The sequence below is a fragment of the Passer domesticus genome, chromosome 1 (assembly GCF_036417665.1).
Source record: "Passer domesticus isolate bPasDom1 chromosome 1, bPasDom1.hap1, whole genome shotgun sequence".
Classification (NCBI taxonomy): Eukaryota; Metazoa; Chordata; class Aves; order Passeriformes; family Passeridae; genus Passer; species Passer domesticus.
This window is the reverse complement of record NC_087474.1, coordinates 67,869,601-67,888,360: the sequence shown is the minus strand read 5'-3', so window position 1 is coordinate 67,888,360 and position 18,760 is coordinate 67,869,601. Positions and strand designations below refer to the sequence as shown.

The window sequence follows — 18,760 nt, the reverse complement described above, 5'->3', positions numbered from 1 at the left end:
GGCTTTCAGTATGTCTAAGCAGACTTAGGCTAAAAGTGCATAACAAGTTTATACATTGAAATTTAATATACTAAGTATTTTAATGAGCAGAGTTGGAGCAGGAAAGCATTCCTTTATTGCCTTTTCTGAAGTGAATTTTCATTCACATGATCAAGTTGTTTATACAGTAAATTGTACCTTGAAGTGAAATGTAAGAAAAGTGCCAATCTATTCACAATCTTAAAACATGACCAAATATAAAATCTCTATGTTTTCAAAGTGTTTTGATTTAATTGCTGCTTAAAATAATCTGACTGACATGTGAAAGGCAATACTGATCCAGTTAATGCTACTAACATCTTTTTCATCTCCTCTTTGTGTAGCTAACCTGTTGGGGTTTGTTGTTGTTTTTTTTCTTTGCATGACTTTTGTATTTTCTGTAAATCTATCCTTTCATTTTCCCTCTTTGTGAAACAGGTATAGGCAGAGTGTCTTTTGGAGCTTTCTTAGGTAGGTGAAGTTGAACTTTTCTTGAAGTTTTGGGTTGGCTTTTATTTTTTTTATCTTTAAAGTTTCACTCAGGAGTAGTAAATTTCTTAATATATGCATTTGTAAATAATGGGGAAAAATAAATGAAAAAAATCTTGGGGTTCCCTGAGTTCTGGGATCACTTCATGATTTTTAAGTATGATCTAATTATCATCAATAGGGTCAAAAATCAGCAAGCATTGTGTGTCAGCATTCTTGTTAATTTTTTTTCATAAGCAATTATCTTCTCCGTGTGGTGGGTAACAATATCACTACATTTTCCCTTGAAATATTTGGCCTCTAATTTAATCTCTATTATTTTAAGAATCATTCAGCATTGATGTTGTAAGAAAAATAATACAGAATAAAAGATCCAAACTAGCAAAGAAAAATAATACTGAATAAAAGATCCAAACTGGTTGGGAACTTATAGCAGGTAAAAATCATTCTCACTAGTAGAAAAATAAGCTGAATTAACTTTTTATTATGAGAGAGTCTTGCTTTTAAACTGAGATTCTGTTTCCCCTAAAAGTTACTTCAGCTGCAAAACAATGTGAGGACCATAAAGGAACTCTGAAGTTCCTGTCTAAAAAAAAATAATTTGTAAAAGCAAAAGGCTGAAGTTAACTTTCTGTTGCTTTGTTGTCCTTTTTTTAAAATGGGACAATAGCATAAGCAAACATTTAAGACACTTTTGTTGACTTCGCACTGTGGAAGTTCCAGTTTCCATGTTACTGGCTCCCATTACTTATTTTCCCTTTTTGTTTCTGCAGATGTTGCCTTTATCACAACTGTGACCTTCCTGTGGAAAGTGTCAGCAATCACTGTTGTAAGCTGTCTTCCACTTTACATTCTCAAGTACTTGAAGCGCAAGTTCTCTCCTCCAAGTTACTCCAAGCTTACCTCGTAAAAGTGATTATATTCCTCTGGTTTTCACTCACACCAGTCTGCAGATTGCATATTCACTGTGCTATAGTGTCTATGGATTCATGCTGGACTAAAGAAACTTAAAAAAAAAATAAAAAGGGATAATGTGAATAGAGCACAAAAAGAGGAAACATCTGAGAGATACAATAACACAGAAGTACACTAACAACTATCAGAGATAAACTAAATTTTCTTTGTGTTGATTTTCTTTTTTTCTTTCAGTTGTTATGATTATAAAATAAAACCAAATTACCTTTGATTTGACAATGCTTCTGAATGGTTTCATTGCTACTGTGAAGGATCTTTTGCTACTGTAAAGGATTTTTTCCAACTATATTTATCTTCTGCAAGTTAAATTGAAACTTTTGTTATTTATTACATAAATTTACATCTTTAATTATTGTATGACTTCCTAATTCAAGCCCTTTCTTTTAGTGTTTATATATGGCAAAGTTTATTCATCCATACTTACTCTAACAAACCTAATACCTGTAAATGCCTGTGTCTGTATTAGCAGCTATTATTCCTCATCAGACATTGATTAATATGCACTATTTGAATTATGTACTGATGTCTGCATAGCACAGTATTATTTTAGGAGCTGTTGTCCTATTCTGTAATCTCCATTTCTGGCACCAGTAAATTATAGATGTGTGATGTTGACGGCAGTTCTTTAAATGCACATTACAGCCAGGTTGCACAAAAGCTGTTTAAAAATTAAATTATAAATTCTGTACATAATTCCACAGCACTTATTGATCTGTACAGATATCAAAACATGGCTGCTCAGTAAATATGTTTTAAAGTTCTTATTCATTTTGTATTTGTAAAACTGCAAATAGTGTCAAAGTACATTTCTATATATGAGAAGTCCAGTAAACCTTGTATTAGCTAATATGTCTAAATTGCCTTGTAATCTGTTTACTTAGGTTACTCAGGTAAAAGAAAATAAGAGGAACACATGAACATCATGGTAGGAAAATCTATCATCTTCCAAGTTGTAAATGTTATCTTTTTATAACTTAGTTTGGGTGCAAACTTGTCAAAAAAAAAAAAAATCAAAACATTTTAGCTTGTAAGCCGTCAGTGTTGAGTGTCTTGGCTGAGTTACGACACTTCATCACAGCTAAAGATTTCTTCCAGAAACTCAAATACTCTGATGCAATCTGAAGGGTCCAAATCTTGCACACTGTACTGGCAAGTAGGATATATTAATTTTCCGTTGTGATATAACTTTGCTTTCTCACGAAGTACATATAATGAATTTGGCATAGTCTATTAATCAGAGGAAAGGAACAACATAACTATTAATGCTTTCTTTATTAAATATTTATGTGTGTGTTTTTAAAACCCACTTAATATGGATGTCATTTTTATGTTTGACTGTATGCCTTTACAACATAATCCCTCATTCAGTCTCTTTTCCCTTATGCCATTATTACTTTGGATGAGTAATATTTAAGTGACAATTATAACTACTTCCTGGGAGAGCAGAGGAAACGGCTGCAGAGCTATTTGGATTCCACCCCATTCCATTAATTTCTGTTTTCAAAGTTTTTCTAACTAGCTATTTATCTGCTTTTTTTAATTTTCATTCTTCATTATAAAAGCAATAAAGCCTAATTTCTACCAAATATTAGTGGTATATGTATTAAATAAACTACTGAGGTAGAGTTTCCTTTAATTACCCAACATCCCAGACTAGTTAGCCCTGTCCCTCTGTGAACTCGATTCTGTAAATCCCCACAAGATGTCACTGTTCTTGCATATTAGCAGGAGCCTTTCTGCATTCGGTGTGGGTTTGCCAAGATGCTCCTGATTTACGTTTTCAGCTTAGTTCTGTGGTATTTTTGTCACTGATTTGCTTTACTTTTTTCTTTTCCCCAATAAGTGGTGATTACTTTTAAACAATGAAGAAAGTCACTGGTGTGCAGTTCTTCTGAAATGTTGGTGGTGTTTTCTTCAGACTTTTTTGTCTTACACGTTCTGGGCTCACAACCATATGCATAAGATTTGGGAGATAAGCACAAGCTCAGAGTTGGTCGTCTTCCATCTATGCATCGCATCTGTGAAATTAGGCAGAAAATGAGAAAAAAAACCCCAGAAATTAAACTAACAGCATGAAAGTGATAGTGTTACTGCCATACATCTGTATGAGACACAATTGTACCCATGGGAAAAGAACTGCTCAGTTAGAACTTTAGTGTGGATTTATTAATTCCCAGCATTAAAACCCTTAAGGTTAGTGTGATAGCAAATGTATGGGTTCTGTACACAGCTACAAGTCTTTCAAAAGTGGAGTCAGGTCTCTAAAGTGCCTGTTTCCTTAGTATTTCAAAGATACAGCAAAGGTCCAGGTTCAGCTCACACTTTGTTTTAAGGATTGTGGAAGCTGACTCAAGTCACTTACCTTGCTTTTGAGGTTCAGCTTACATAAACAGATTTAGGCCTTGGCTCTGCAAGTTACACCCAGAAGGACCTTAGATTTTCTTGGTATTAAATGAGTGTTTACTTTTGTGAAGTCCTATGTCAGATATGTACTTCTGAAATGGTAATCATGTCTCTCTGAAAACATATTTGAAAACAATTTCAGAAGTGGAACAGAATGGAGGAAGGAGCAAGGTGAGACCAGGAAATACATCTTCACCAAAGTAACTTACATAACAATACGTGGACCATGTTTTATAAGCACGTGAGCTGAACTCCTAGATTTCCAATGTAGTTGATGAACAGAGGGAAAGGAGAGATCCTGCAAAAAAGGAGAGTATTGGTAATTATCTTGGGATTTTCTGATGCTATTCCAAAATTCTGTGTCCATGTAACTGCTGGAAAACATTTTACTACACAAGATATTAGTTTGCAATGGAAGATAAATTAAATCCTTGTATACTTAACATTAAATCTGTAGCACTTGTCCACGAGTGTGTGTTTACACCAATGTTTTTATGTTCAAACTGAGCTTGCTGACTCATGCAATCAGAATTCAGCTGTGTAGTATCTCCTGTTTTCTTCCTAAACCTTCATGTGGTTGTCAAAAAATGTGCCATTGCTTTTATATATACACTGAAAATGTTTGTTATCTTGATGAGCAACTTCCACTCAAGCAAGCCTGTATTACAAGTGTCCTACCCTACATCTGCAAGAGTGTGAGCTGAAACTTTTCAGTCCCCATTTAAAGCATGTCTGAAAGAGGGAGCTTTGCAGTTGGGAACCTTTTTGGACTGGACAGCATTTCTGTAGGTATTTAAGCAAGAATGTTGATAGGCAGTTATGCAGTTAAACAGTTGTGCTGTTCATCATGAGGTTCAGACAGACAATGCTTCTGTAGATGAAGAGAAGGTGATTTCCCCACATATTGCTGTTGCAGCATTCACAGGAGGGTTCCTTCATCACTGGAGGCTGGGGCTGCTCCAGCCTGAAGGACCTGGGCTTGCATATTAACCTCGTCACTGCTGGGAAGCGAGGCCTGGTTCACTGTACAAAGGACAGTATGGGCTTCCTCAGAGGCTTTGGGATGGGCTGTTATCAGAGATACCCCGTTGTGACCCTTTTGCAGCGTCCACACAGCTGCCTATTCCTGAGTTTTATACTGGCAAAATAATATGAAAGAGGCTTGCATATGTTTCACACTTGCATCTCTTCACATGCTCAGAGCTATTAACATGTCTCCAACAACTCCTGCAGGGCAAAGGAATTCATTGCAGGGTATGTGGGCTCTGGATGGACAGCTCTCCTTAAAAAATGACAGCCACAGAAGGAGATTAAGCTGTCCTGCTCTTGCCACAGATGCAGAAACTGGTCTTGTAGGTCCTGCTGACACTGACATCCATTTCAATTTTGCCTTCTATGGAGTTTCTCCTTATTTTTGCTGGCCAGAAGGGAAAAAAAATGGGTCAGCAGTCTCTTATAATACTTAATTGAATAACCTTTCCGTATCTAGGCTGTTATTATTATAACTCAATTGAAACTTGAAGGCAATCAAAAAAGCCCTTCAATATGTTAACCCCCTGTAGAGAGGAAAATCAGTACAAGTGAACAAAGATAACATAGATCGAACATTGTATGTAAATAAACAGGAGGCACAATGTCTTTAACACTGTGTTAAAAAGCGTAGGAATTTCTTTTGTAAACAAAACACACTTAAATCGAGATACTTCCCAACAACTATTAACTACCCAACAGATGCCCTCAGCAGGGTTCACAGCTGTTATTGCAAGTGGGAATTTGCTCAGCCAATTGCCAACAAAATCCCCCTCAAATAGGCAATTGCACTGAAACACCTATTCACTACTTCATCGACCAAAACCATGGTTTTGATCAAAATATTTTACAGCAGAGGTGGTGAAAACTGGATGCCATGAACAGAATAATGAGAGCGCTCTGCAGTGGTGCTGACAAATTCTGCTTTATTCTTCCATCCCTGATCAGGTTTTAGCAGCTGAGGTTTCTCCTGATCATAGCCTCCTCCTCTCCTCTAGCATGCTTTCAAAGTGAGATGGTAATCAGCAATATTAAACTTCTAAATTGCTCAAAAAAGCAGGCTTGAGTAATTTTGGCTTTGGAATTTAGCCTTTATGCATTACTGAGCTATGAAAAGATCATCTTCTCTAAGGAGATATTGTGTACTATAGCTGTGATGCATGATAAGTATTTATGTGCCTGGCTTTATTCTTCTGGCAGTAAACTATCTTTATTTCCTCTGCTTTTGACAAAACTGCTAAGAATAAAAAGAGCTTTGGTTATAATCATGTAGCTTTAAGCAAGCAGTACACAAAATAGACCATTGTAATTCTTATTTGTAGAGCTGCTTTCCATTGTTTCTTTATAATATACACATCTAGTTTTTTCCACGGGCCCTCTGTATTTTGCTCTAATTTCTAAGCATGCATTTGATTTTGCAAAGTAAACACACGTTGTGTGGAAGCAAATTATAGATAACTACTTCAAAAGTCTCTTGAAAATGAATTCCTGACTGGAAGGCTGGGGGATGTTAATGGATGAGCAGACCTGTAAGGGGTAAGTGTATGTACATATGTTTTGTATTTATTGCAATTATCTATTGCCTGTTTGAAGGAGAGATCTGGGAATTCTCAGTCAAGATGCTCCCCTGGGGAAAAGCTCTATGCTGCATGTGCTCAGTAGAGGAAGATGAGCTGTTGTTTCCCCTGTGTGTAATTGCTGGTTGCTGCCTCCTCTTGCCATTGAATTCCAAATTCATCTGCAGGAACACAGCTACATAGGCACTTCCTCTCACAGCTTCTGCTTCCCAGAGTACCTTTTCCCTTCATTAGGGTATTGACTTTTCCATGACAGTCGCTTCAATATGTCTGTTGGTTATCTTGATCCCAGCTGAATGGGGTTGATCCCAGCTGTAGAAGGTAATTTTCTGTGTGAGTGTCATGAGCAGGACAGGTGACACAGATGTGGTCTAGAACATACTTACACTTATCCAAATGCAACTAAAGCAATTGTAGACAATCTGTGATTGAAAATAAATAAATGCAACAAACCTGAGCACATACAATTTTATTGAATTCTAGGAAGGAGGTGAAGGGAAACAAAAGCGAATGGCTTTGAAACTTTTACCCTGTGGCTGTAGTGGTTTTGCCTTGCTTATAGCTGCCTTTCAATTTCTTGCATAATCTTCTTCACATGAGAAAATAGTAAAATATTTCAAGTTACCAAATTATTAAACTGATATTTTAAAATAACCTAGCTGGAAGTCTTCACATTACCTTCCTACCCATGCATGGCTAGTTTTAATTCTGGTAGGTCCTTTTACATCATTTTTGGTATTATAATACATGGAGGGTTGAAAGTTGAAAGCAACATATAAGGATATCCATACATTTGCTCAGAAATTGGATGTTATAGTTAATCTCAAGGTTTAAGACTCTTGAAGTGTTTTAATTTACAATTATTGTATGATTCCATGAAATAAGAGGTGGAAGGAAGAAATTTGCTGCTGACAGCAACTTAGAAAAAAAACCTTAGTTGCTGCTGACAGCAACTTAGAAGAAAAAAACCAAACAAGAAACCCACATGGCAAATCTTATTTGAAAAAAAAATATTTAAGAAAGTAAACCTTTTAAGATGTCTGTGAGACTCACACCTGAATGTCTGGAACTACTGAGAGAAATTATGTTTTTAACAACCCATCTTGGGAACACCTGCCTGAAAGAAACTATTCCAGACAGTCAAAATGCCTTGCATTTCTGCCTAGCTTGGGTATCGGGCTGGCTCTGCTTGCATTAGAAGAGATTTGATTTCTCCTGACCAGGAATGACCAGGATGGGCTGTCACACAACATTTGCACTGTCATGTTACCCTCATAAGGGCAACCACAGCATGGTCCCTCTGTGCTTTGGTTCAGCTGTGCCCACTGGAATGTTGGGACAGGGGTGAAAGAAGTCCCCAGCCTGAGCAGTTCTCCAGTTGTTGAAACAATTTAATTCTGTGTAAACTGGTTTGTAGAGCTAGAAGGGAGGCAGGGAGGAGAAAAATAAGCTCTCTTTGTATAACCTGAAGCAGATTTGGGGGGAGTGGGAAAAAGTCAAGCTGCAGTCACATAACCATGGTGCCATCTTGCCATCTGTCCAAAAGCAATTACTTGGAGATGGCAGGTGAGGAGGGAGAGCAAGGTTATAGCTCAGCTGTAACACAGAGCCAGCCACAGTCACTGATCTGGTACACGGCAGCACAGGAGTCTTTCTTCTTGACACGCAGGTAACTCACTCTGCCAGTTCAGACGTATCATCACTGTGAGTGATGGAGTCATTGCTGCAGAAGCAGGGAAAGGCTTCTTACAGCAAAGCCTGCCTTAGAGGCAGCTACCTCAGGGCATAGCAGCAGAGATGTCCAAAGTGCACAATTTTACGTGTTCTGGTCAGACACTGGAAATGCCTTTGGAGGCAGAAGTCTGGGGAAGAAAATGGGGGAAACTTAATTTTGCCTGAGGACCAAGAAAAACAAACTCTCACCCCTCCACCATGTGTGGTGCAGTGCAATGCAACCTCCAGACTGTGCCCTGCTGTGGGACCCATGCAGCCCTTTGCAGCTTCCACCTCCCAGCCCCTCTGGAGAAAAATCTGAAGGCTGCTTGCAGCTATCTTGCAGGAGCCCTGAGCCAAGTCCATGGGGCTGTCTGTCTGGCCCTGTGCCACCCAGTGCTCGGTGTGCAGGCACAGCCAGCCCCTAAGCACAGCTTTGGCCCTGCTCTCTTGATGGGAAGTCAGTTGGCATCACCCTGGGGACATCAGGAGATCTCCCTCAGTCTTCCTGCAAACCATCTTGTTTTTTGTGTTTTGATAATTTGATTTGCCATGTCTTTGCCCTAGCTATTCATCAGCACCTTCCATTCCTGCTTGTAGTGTTCTCCTCTGACTAACCTGGGTGTCTGGGGCCTCTTTGAAATTGCAGCCTGCTGATCTTGTAGCTGTTGACTCAAGCACAGACACATCTGCATGTGGGTCAGGGTTGGTGACTACACTCAAGACTTCATTTATTTGTGTTGTATTTATTTTTAAAGATGTGGCACAAATTCCATGAGAGAGACTCATTTGGTGATCATGTGAAGAGAATGACCAGGCAGCTGCATGTGGCTGAGCTGCTTTCTGGCAAGCTGAATTCAGTATATGCCAGTATATACTGGCAGTAAGGGAGGAATTTTGGAAGGAAGACACCAGATAGAGCCCTCCAGCAACTCAGCGAAAACGCGAAAAACAAAGGCTTCTCTACAGTCTTTCTTTTACCTGCCAGTCCTGTTTGAGTCGCAGACATCTCACAGCTCTTCTACTTTGTGTCCCTCCTTTCTTGGTTTGATACTTTTCCCAGGCATAAAAAATGTGGGAACTTTATCTCTTCTTAAGAGAAAGAAAAAATGGGAGCTGCTTGCAAGTCTGAAATACAGCAGTAAATCAGCTTCATGTTACACAAATTTTAATAGAATATCAAAACCTGAGGCAGTAACTAAGAATTTGAGATGTGAGGCAAGTCAAGGGGGAAAGCTAATAATTTCCATTGTTTTGCCCATGCAACAATTTCTATTCCCAGTCTATTCCACCAGAAGTGACTGGTGATTTTAAATTACACTATTTTTAAGATGTTTGTTTTGTAAGTAGGAGCCTAGTTTCAAAAAAAAAAAAAAAAAGCTAAATAGCTAAATACTCACTGTACAGGCCTTCAGTCTTTTGATTAATCTTAAATTGGGCGACCAAAAGGATCAGCTGGAAGGGAATAAACCACAGTATATGAGCAGCAAATAGATAATGGTGTTGGTATCACATTATGGAGCAGAGTAGGATACTGTAGATAATGATACAGGTTATTCAGAGAGACAGAAAGACCCCCTTTACTCATTAAGACACTGATAAGAGAAGAAGTTTTGCCACCACTGAGAATGTATGGAAGTGAGAAAATACAACAAGTAATAGTGAGAGAGAGTGAGATGATAAGGCTAGGATTTCTCTGTAAGGAGAAAGGTCCTAGGATGTCCCTGACATGACTTGGGAGGAAAGAAATGTTACCTTTTTCTTAGAAGAAGAATTTTCATCAAGGTGGTAAATCTACTGATTTAAAATCTCTGACATGGAGGGGGCTTGACAGTGTCATTTACACATGGCATGAAGGAAGGACTTCTTCACTTTTCACCTGAGATTGATCATCCTTCTTGTTTGAGGCACATCACCTTAGGACCACTTCACTTAGATTTGAATTTTTTTACATGAAAATAAAGTGTGAATTTTTGCTATATTCAGACATGGTTGCTCTAGAAGTTATCTGGTTAACTTTGGTGTAATTCCGTACCCATCACTCAATTTTCTTCTCATCCTCCAGATTGCTGCAATCTGACACAAATATGTGCACTTCTGAGTACAGGAAATACACCTACAGGGGCTTCTGTCCTGCTCACAGCTGTGCCTTGGTGCTGCGTCTGGGCAGGTTTGAGCAGGTGACTTGCTGTCCTGCCCCTTCCCGGAGCTCCCCGGCCATCAGCTCTTTGTTGTAGCTGTGTTCCAGCCCGAGAACTGCTCAAACACCTGTTAGTCTCGTCCATGGAAAGCACAGGCAGCACTGTCAGAAGCAGTTCCTGTGGAACTTAAGCGAGAGAACTGAAGCTTCTTAGCACAGTGTAGTGACCAAAATAGCTGTACACTCGTTCCAGGGAGCCGGCAGTGGGGAGAGAATGTCTGTACAAGCTCTCCATGCCAACCCAGTTTCACAGCCACCATCCCCTTTCACCCGGTGGGAAGCAACTCCTGCATCGTTTCTCTTGCCATTCAGCATCCCTGCTTTCCAAAGGTGGGCACTGTTCCAGTCTGAATGATTGATCCTTTTAAGTAGATAAGCGTCAGCATCAATAAACATGGGGAGTTTTGCTTTAGTTTATTTCCACGGGCAAGTTTCTTGTGAAACTTTCTGGTGTTTTTATACAATCCAGAAGAGGGCGATGCAAGCCAACAAATAAGTAAAATTCCACATTCAGGGTCATCACAACTAAGGAAAAAATCCTTTCAAAGCACATGGTGCTCGTTTTCTAAAACTGTTTCCACAGAGGGGGAAGTTTCCTGAACGGTAAAAATTTTAAATTTTTAAATCCTTAAATTTTTTAGATGAGACAAAAATCTGTTATGTAAAGAGCTTCTTTCCAATTCAGTCACTGTCAAACATCATCACCACAGTGATGTGAAGTGCAGCCACTGAGGATGCAGTCTCAGTGACAGGCTAATTTATTTACCAGTGGGGGTGTTGAAAGGTGGAGGTATTTCTGCCAGCAGTTCATCCAGGCTAGCTTCAAACCAAAGGCTTGGGTATTCAGAGGCCTTGCCCTCTAAGGCAAGCTTGTGGTTTTTATTGAACTTTTAATTGGATGAAGGGAGGAGAAAAAGCCCTTAACACCCCACAAAATGTTTGCTGTGATAACATCTGTATGGTGGAGGCAGCTGGGTTGGGACAGACTTTGTGTTGGGGCCCTCATTAATCACTTTTTGCCAGATTTGCTGACCACTAGTGCCAAGCATCAGAAGCAACACGATCCCATGCTCCTAGCAGGACAGGGTGTTCCATCTCAGCAAAACACTCCCCTCCTCACCACTTCTGAATCAATGGCCTCCACAGGGCTACTCTGCCAGACCCAGCATTGTGGTGTGGCCTCTGAACTGAACCAGCGTTCCGATAGCCCTTCTCTGCCTTCTCCTGCTCCACGTCAGACCTTCACAACAACATTCCTGAAAGACTCTCATCACTAAAATGTGAGCCCATGCTTTGGCCCCTTCACAGTTATCCCAAATGGATGTCTTACTACCCTGCCTTAACCCTCCTCTGATCTGCCACTGATACCAACCTTAAATACTGTTCATCCAAACCAATCCCAGGACACAAGTAGTCTTGCACTGAGCTTTGTACCCAGGCAGCGGACATCCTTCAAACACCTCTGCCAGACTAAGTTTTTCCCTGAGGCCACCAAGTCTAGCTAGCCAGCTAACTCTGAAAGAGGGGCTACTCCTGTGTGCGTCTGTGCCCATGCACGCAGTTTCTGAGGTCTCAGTCTGCCTTACCCTGTGGGTCACTCTCTACCTCTTGGCACTCCGAGAACAGTTACAGGAGCTCCCAGATCTGTGTATTGCTGGAGCTCTGCAGCACAGCAACCAGTGAAGGAACTTTCTGTGGGGAGGAGGAGAGGCTATGGTGGGTGGAAATAGCCTTTCTTTGTCCTGCTAGGGGTTGCTGGCCGCTTCTGTGAAATTGGTCTGCAGCCACTTCTTGGAGTGCAGCCAGTGAAACTTGGAGCCAAATCCCAGACTTACAGACTTGACAGCTTTGACTCATGTAACTTGAGAAACACCACGAGACTTGCATTGTGGCACAGCTCTTATGGACTGCTCAGGGCATCAGTGCTGGGCAGCAAGCAGGGAGCAGCCCCTGAGCAGTAAACACAAGTGGCTTTCACCTCAAAGACTCACCTCTGGTGACAGATTCTTCAGCTGAAGTCCCAAAGGCAATTTCTGTGAAACAATTCCATGAAACAATCTTCAGCTCCAGTCTTTAGTCTGTCTTTCCACACCTGCCTTCCCCAGAATCAGCCTGGTGGATAGACCCAGCTCCGGGAGGTTGTTCTGCCATTGCTCTGCCTCGTAGCTTAACAAAGGCATTCCTGTCTGCACAGCTCTGTCCCTGCAGTTCTCTCTTGCACCACGCGCACATCTGTGGGCAGCCTCCTTCTCATACACCGCAGTTAAGAGGTTTCTTTAATTTCATCGTTTACTCAGTGTGCTTAAAAAGCAATCTGAAATCTAATTGGACTCTTGGAAGGAAGATAGTAATGAAAGTCCCGGAAGCAAGGGACAAGAGATTAATTTGTACCATCTTCATAGTTTTCTGTAACTATTCCAGGCCTGCATTTGATGGATCTGCATTAACTTGATGTGGAAGAGTCTGCTGATGAGACCTGAGGCACAGTGCAAACGCAGAGCCTGGTGTTGGGACGTTGTGGGGTTTCGTAACACTCGCAGTTTCACTGTTGCACCAGAGCACCGTTTGGAGCAGAAGAATCATGAGGTGCTTTTTGGCATTTTTCTTAGCAATGAGGAAAAGGATTCTCTGCCTTTGCGGAGGGGAGAGTCTCATATTTGGACTGCTGGGGCTGTGTTCATCCTGAAAAACTTTTCCATGGCTTTTGGAAGGTCCTGCTCTACAGTGCATGCCAAGCAACTGCAATGACTTAACACATTTAGTTTTCAGAGATTCAGAGGGATCTCAGATAGAATTTTAACCCTGCTAATGTTTGCAAATGTGTCTTGTTCTAGCTGCTAGTGAATTTGCACTCTCACATACAGCAACAGATGCAAAAGAAGAGATGGGGTTCTTCCTGGGACTTTCTGGTTCTGCATACTCATTTAGAAATCAATTTAATGCATTTTAATTGCCTATTTTTCTCCTTGGTTTTCTCTTTACAGCTACACACAGCAAAAAATAATAAGGTAGAGTCTAGCCAGGCAGACTGCTAATGAGGAGGCTTGACTCAAGAAGATTTTAATTTTCAGCATTTGCTCTTCAAGATAGCTACTTCAGCATGCAGGGATGTCACAAAACAGGAATGCTTCTAATGGAAAAAAGGCTTTGAGCTTGTACATCATGTCCGTACACAAACAACCAAACCTATCCTCGACCAAACTACAGGAGTCTGGCAATTCTTTTTGGGTTGCTGGCCCCCTCAGTCAAACCACCCCAGTAAAGAAAACTCTAATTGTGCATGGAGTGAGGTGTGAAAAGAATGAGGGAGACAAAATGCAAGCTGTGAAAATGGTGTACGTAAAAAGCCCAATCTCTTGCCAGCCTTTCAAGATCCCTCTGGCAAAGAGAAGCTTCTGTCCCTGCCAACCTGACTGAAGTGCTTCTCAGAAATTCCCCATCCTTGGGGTATTTCTGTGAGAAATTAGAATTAGTCGAGGTCTGTAGCATTCCTGGACAGCCACAGCAAGCAGGATAGCACAATGTCGTGCTGGGTGTTGGGATCAAAGTCAGCCTACCACCAAGGTGCCCCTGATTCCACAGCTATTGCAAGGTGCCCCTGATTCCCTGGTCACTTAGCCATGACCTTGGCACCACTAAATGCTGTACCTGAACCTTGTCATTGCTGCTGCAGTACATTGCAGCTGGAGACATCTGTGTCACTAACCCCATTATAACCCTTCATGTCCAATAGCACACAGTTCCTATCATTTCATCTTTTAGGTTGAAAAGCTCCGAGTTTCATCCCTGTTCAAGACCCTTGTCTTTGGAAAAGCTGGGCTGCTTAAAGTGTGGTGAAAATAATAGCAGAGGAGAGTATATTTCTTTACACCATTGGACTGTAATTCATTACCTACTTTACATCAAATGTAAAGGATGCTTCTCAATAGGGCAAAGCCACAAATGAGGGAATAAAACCTTGGCACCACATTTCATAACCTGGAAAATATTTCATTTCTCCCTAAATACCTCTCATCCCCTGAGTTACCCTATCATGCTGCAAGTGCAGGGAAAAGGGGGAGCAGGGACTGGTGAATGCAAGCATCTGGCACAAAAGGCCATAGTCAAAATTGCTGCTAGAGTAGTCCAAATCCTATTCATAAAGTTTGTGAAGGTGAGCCCAGAAGAGTTTAAAGCAATGTTTTTGTGTTTGCTAGAGTTTAACAAGGTTACTGACTCTGCCTCAGAAAATGAGGTCAGTAAAATGTATACAAGTATTGGAGTATCAATATTAGGAGGATAAACTTGGGTTAGGGAAGAGAGAAGTGCAATAAATAGCTCCGTGCACCAGAAGAGAACTTACAGATCAGATCTCCTGGGGCTCAGAGCCGGGACTTGTTCTGTTTAAGGGTTTTGCACAAATGAGCCCGAGGCTGGCGCGATGTGCCGGGTGTCCAGATGCGGATGACATCATGATAGGAGGGGAGGCTGCTGATAAATTTCAGGAACGCACTAGACTACAGGAGGATTTGGAGACACTGGGGGGAACGGGCTAATACAAAGGAATTCAATATTACACAATGGAAGGTTATTCATTTAGGGAGAACCAATAGCACATTTAAATGCAGGTTTAATGAACTAGAGCAGGAGGAAACTAATGAAGGCAAAGACTGCTGGTGCTGAGAAGCAGTAGGAATAGCAGCAGTCTGACAAGTAAATAATAGTGCAGCTGAGATATTGGAAAAGAGGGCTCATGCTGCTGCCAGGGAATCCAGGACTTCACATCGGGTCATTCATTCCACGTGGCAGTGAGGGTGCTCCCAGCAGTGAACTTGAAGTATGAAAGAGGCTGGTTCCCAGTTATAAAGAGGAAGGCTACAAAGCGCACCTCACTGCTGGCCCTGCTCTGTGCACAGGGTCACAGAACCTTGGATCTAAAATGAGATGCTTCCATATGCATAGAAGTGAAGGTGGCAAAGTACATGTTTGGGCTCACAGGGCACTTGGTTGTGACCACAGCTCAAGACAGGCTGCCTTTGGAGTAGATCAGCTCAATCTAGGTCTCTGACTGTGGGGGGAGATGAACTCAGGGACCAAGCACTGGCAGAGGGGAGAGAATGAGAAGAACTTTCAGAACCTGTCACTAAAAGCAGAATTTCCAGGGATTGTAGATCTTATGGGCTAGGCAAGAGGGAAAGGTGTCCCTTCTGCACTGGAAGGGCATGTGCAGCTTTTCCTGACTCCTGACCATCCAAACTTAACCACTAGCTCTTGGACTGCTGAGTGAAGCAATACTTCTGCACATGCAGACACCCCAGGCTTTATGTCCATCTTCCTGAGTCACTGCTTCCATTAAGCCTCCTGCAGCAATCCTGCTCCTTCAGATGAAACGTGGACATCTGGGGAAAAAACGCTTTGCACTGGCTGAAAATGAAGGTGTGATCCTATGCCTTGGAGGACGGATGAGGTGAAAGCCACCATCCCCACAGTGTGCAGGAACTGATCCCTACCACAGGTCCCAGTCTGCCACAGACATTGTAAATGTGATGTTTCCTTCCCAAGGCAAAGGGTCTGCTCTGCTGCCAGCTTGAGTCCCTGTGTACCCAATGAGCCCTTCCCTTACTAAGTACTTCCAAATGAGGCAAAATATGTGTTACCAGCCCCTATACCAGCAACTGGGGAATTCTGAAACTTTAAATATTTCCAGAGCTAAAATATGGCGCCTGGTACAAAACCTTGTCACTTTCTCTTTGCAAGTCTGGCAATACTGCACAAGTACAAATAGTTAGACATGCTCTTATTTTTTAACCACCCTGCATTGCACATTCCATCAGCAGGGTCCAGGAAGAAATGCAGAGCATCGGTATTTTCATTGTTGATGGTTGTTTTGCCATGTGAAGAGAGTTCCTGAATCTCCACGGTGAGACCCCAGGGTCACGCAACAGAGACGGAATTCAGCCAACTGCTGGCACCCACCTCAGCTGGGACAGCTGTGGGGAGGATGCTGCACATCGACCCAGCCAGCAGCAAGGGTTCTGCCCTCTACCTGCCAACAATTTGGGTTTGTGCAAGGGGCAAACTCAAAAGGAAACAAAGGGGCACTGATGCAGCATGTATCATTATTAAATTATTTCTCTGAACTAATGTCCCAGTCTAATTCAGTCATGGCTTTCTGTATATGGGTCTGGTGTGGCTGTCTGATGTCTATCTTGATTTTAAAAAGTCGGTGTCTGAACAGATGACTGTACCTCCAAAAAGGTTTAAGGTCCTTTGCCTGCAGTCACTGGCTGCATTCCTAAACTGTCGTTTAAAAAGAGTCCACTAAATCAAAAGCCAGGTAAATCAACAGAGCACTCAACATCGTAATGAGACCGGTTATAAGGTAAATTACAACATTATTCAAGCACACAAAATTCCTCCTCTGGCATTTGTCCTGCTAAGTGCAATGCACCTTAAAAGTGGTGAAATGATTTCTGGCAGCCTCTGAAAGAGCCTGTGTCAGGGGGATGGGAGGCTGAGCTCAGCCTCTGCCTTTGCACCAGCTTCCAACTCTGGGCAGCAGCCGGCCACTGCTGAGGTGCGCTCCCTGCCTTGTTTGAAAGGTTTATGGGTGGGTTTTCAAAATGGTGCTGCACCAGCCATAAACACTGGCCATGTGCTGTCTCTGTTTCCAGCAAATCTTGTTACAATTTTCAAAGCAGGGGACTAGAAAGACTTTAATTACGGCCTTGGTTAGGGAGGCTTGAGACTTATAAGTCTTTTGTTACAATGAATGAAATTCTGAACAGATGCTGATGCTTTTGATGCTGCCAAGACCCAAAAGATGGGCATGCAGACCCTAAGGAGATGGCCATTATTATGAATGTTAGATATAAAAGGCTGTAAGGATACAAGGGCAAGAAGCCCAAAACAGGACAAAAATTCCATGCAGAGCACAGGTGACTTCTTCTGGTACATATTTTGGATTATGGGATTCTGTGCACTTATTGTAAGAAAATGTTTAATATTGGTAAATACTGGAGAGAGGGGTTCTCCCCCACCCTGCTTTCAAAACACTTTTGTGTAGACAAAGCTGAAAGTTTTCATTTTACAGGACACAGCCCAAAGAAAAAATTTGCCCCAAGTCTTGCAAGCAGCTCAGGGTGCCAGTCAGGCACAGCCTGTTTGCAGTGCTACTAACCTAAATCCTCTGGTGGGGCGAGAACGAAGGAGTTTTGGTTGAATTAGAGGTTCCTGGATAAGTACTTTGGCTACTGTGTGCAAAGGTTCATGCAAACCATCCCTCCCAGACTACTGAGGCCCAACAAAAAGGAGAGAAAAGGAAAATGGAGGAGGAAATACACAGACTCACATAACTTCACATTATATGAAACTAATCCAGTGAACACGAATCAGACTCTTTGGTGATTAAAACATCCTGTATAAATACTCTGCAGGATTTTTTTAAAGGATAACACTACATGCAAGAGCTGAGAACAGGGGGCAGGTTTAGTGCTTTGCTTGCAAAGATGAGCAGAAGGGGTAAATGTGGTAAAAAAGTGCCTACTGAAGCCTACATCATTTGGCTGCTTCCTGAAGCAAAGGAGTGGTGTTTGTGGCTGAGAGGAAGCATGTGTCAGATGCACAGGGAATGCCAGCACGGCTCTGGGACCCACAGGTGGCTCCAGCACTGGGGGGCCCAGCCCAGCAATCACCAGCAGTGGGAAGTACTTCGATTCTGGAGCACAGCTCTGCACGTCTGGGAGAGGAGAGAGAGGGGAGGCTCCTTTTCTACTCCTACCCTCCCTCCTTCTATAACGTACAGATTTGTTTTTCTTCTTGTGATTTCTCCAGTACAAACTGATTGCTGTCAGGGCAGTGGAAAATGGGTGGGAACCCAAAAAGGCTCTGTCCCAAGGCAGAGGCTCTTCTCTGTCCCCCTTCTTACCAAAATCTTATCCCAGTCCAGCTGCTTTCCCCTGGGAGAGCTGTCTCCCACGAGCACCGCCTCGACGTGCAGTCACACAGACGAGTTTCTCAGCCTGACCCAGGCCACACAAGCCATTGCATGCTGTCTCAGCCACGGACCAAAGGTAGAGCAGGGCAGCTGATTAACCTAATTACTGGTTAAGTGCAGCAAGCGCTTTGCTTTCAAGCACAGCCGCCTCTGTGGAGGGGAAGGGAAGCAGCAGCTCACTCCATCCTTGCTGTGGGACATGCGGATGGAGAGGGACTGCCTGGGGAGCCCGTACAACTCCACGGCAGAGCTGGATGGTGAGAAGAGAGGGCCTAGCAAAAGCATTGCTGTAGAAAGCCAGAGAAAGCTGGCTGCATGACAGTGACAGGGGGGAGACATGTCCTGGTACAGCACTCGTGCCAAGGGAGGATTTCTAGCTGG

The 18,760-nt window shown here is 42.2% G+C and overlaps 1 protein-coding gene and 1 long non-coding RNA gene across 5 annotated transcripts in view; one reads left to right on the top strand and one right to left on the bottom strand.

Moving 5' to 3' along the window:
* ATP9B (ATPase phospholipid transporting 9B (putative)) overlaps positions 1-1,693 on the top strand; it is a 151,297-nt gene extending 149,604 nt beyond the window's left edge. The window contains exons 29-30 of one of the 2 annotated variants that reach the window (XM_064422464.1): positions 457-489; positions 1,281-1,693. In XM_064422464.1, the coding sequence (XP_064278534.1) occupies positions 457-489; positions 1,281-1,417 (170 nt within the window). In that variant the 3' untranslated portion in view covers positions 1,418-1,693. The remainder of the gene's footprint in view (positions 1-456; positions 490-1,280) is intronic. The other variant, XM_064422474.1, reaches the window with a different exon arrangement.
* A 1,613-nt stretch (positions 1,694-3,306) lies between these two features.
* Positions 3,307-18,248, bottom strand: LOC135301921 (uncharacterized). 3 transcript variants are annotated; one of them, XR_010363658.1, is made up of 7 exons: positions 9,960-18,248; positions 9,605-9,659; positions 9,186-9,332; positions 6,710-8,353; positions 4,095-4,183; positions 3,845-3,999; positions 3,307-3,500 (listed from the first exon to the last, which is right to left on the bottom strand). It is a non-coding gene; the product is annotated as an uncharacterized LOC135301921 (long non-coding RNA). The 3 variants fall into 3 exon arrangements; XR_010363656.1 differs by having other exon boundaries at positions 9,605-18,248; XR_010363657.1 differs by lacking the exon at positions 3,845-3,999 and having other exon boundaries at positions 9,605-18,248.
* Between the last annotated feature and the right edge of the window lie 512 nt (positions 18,249-18,760).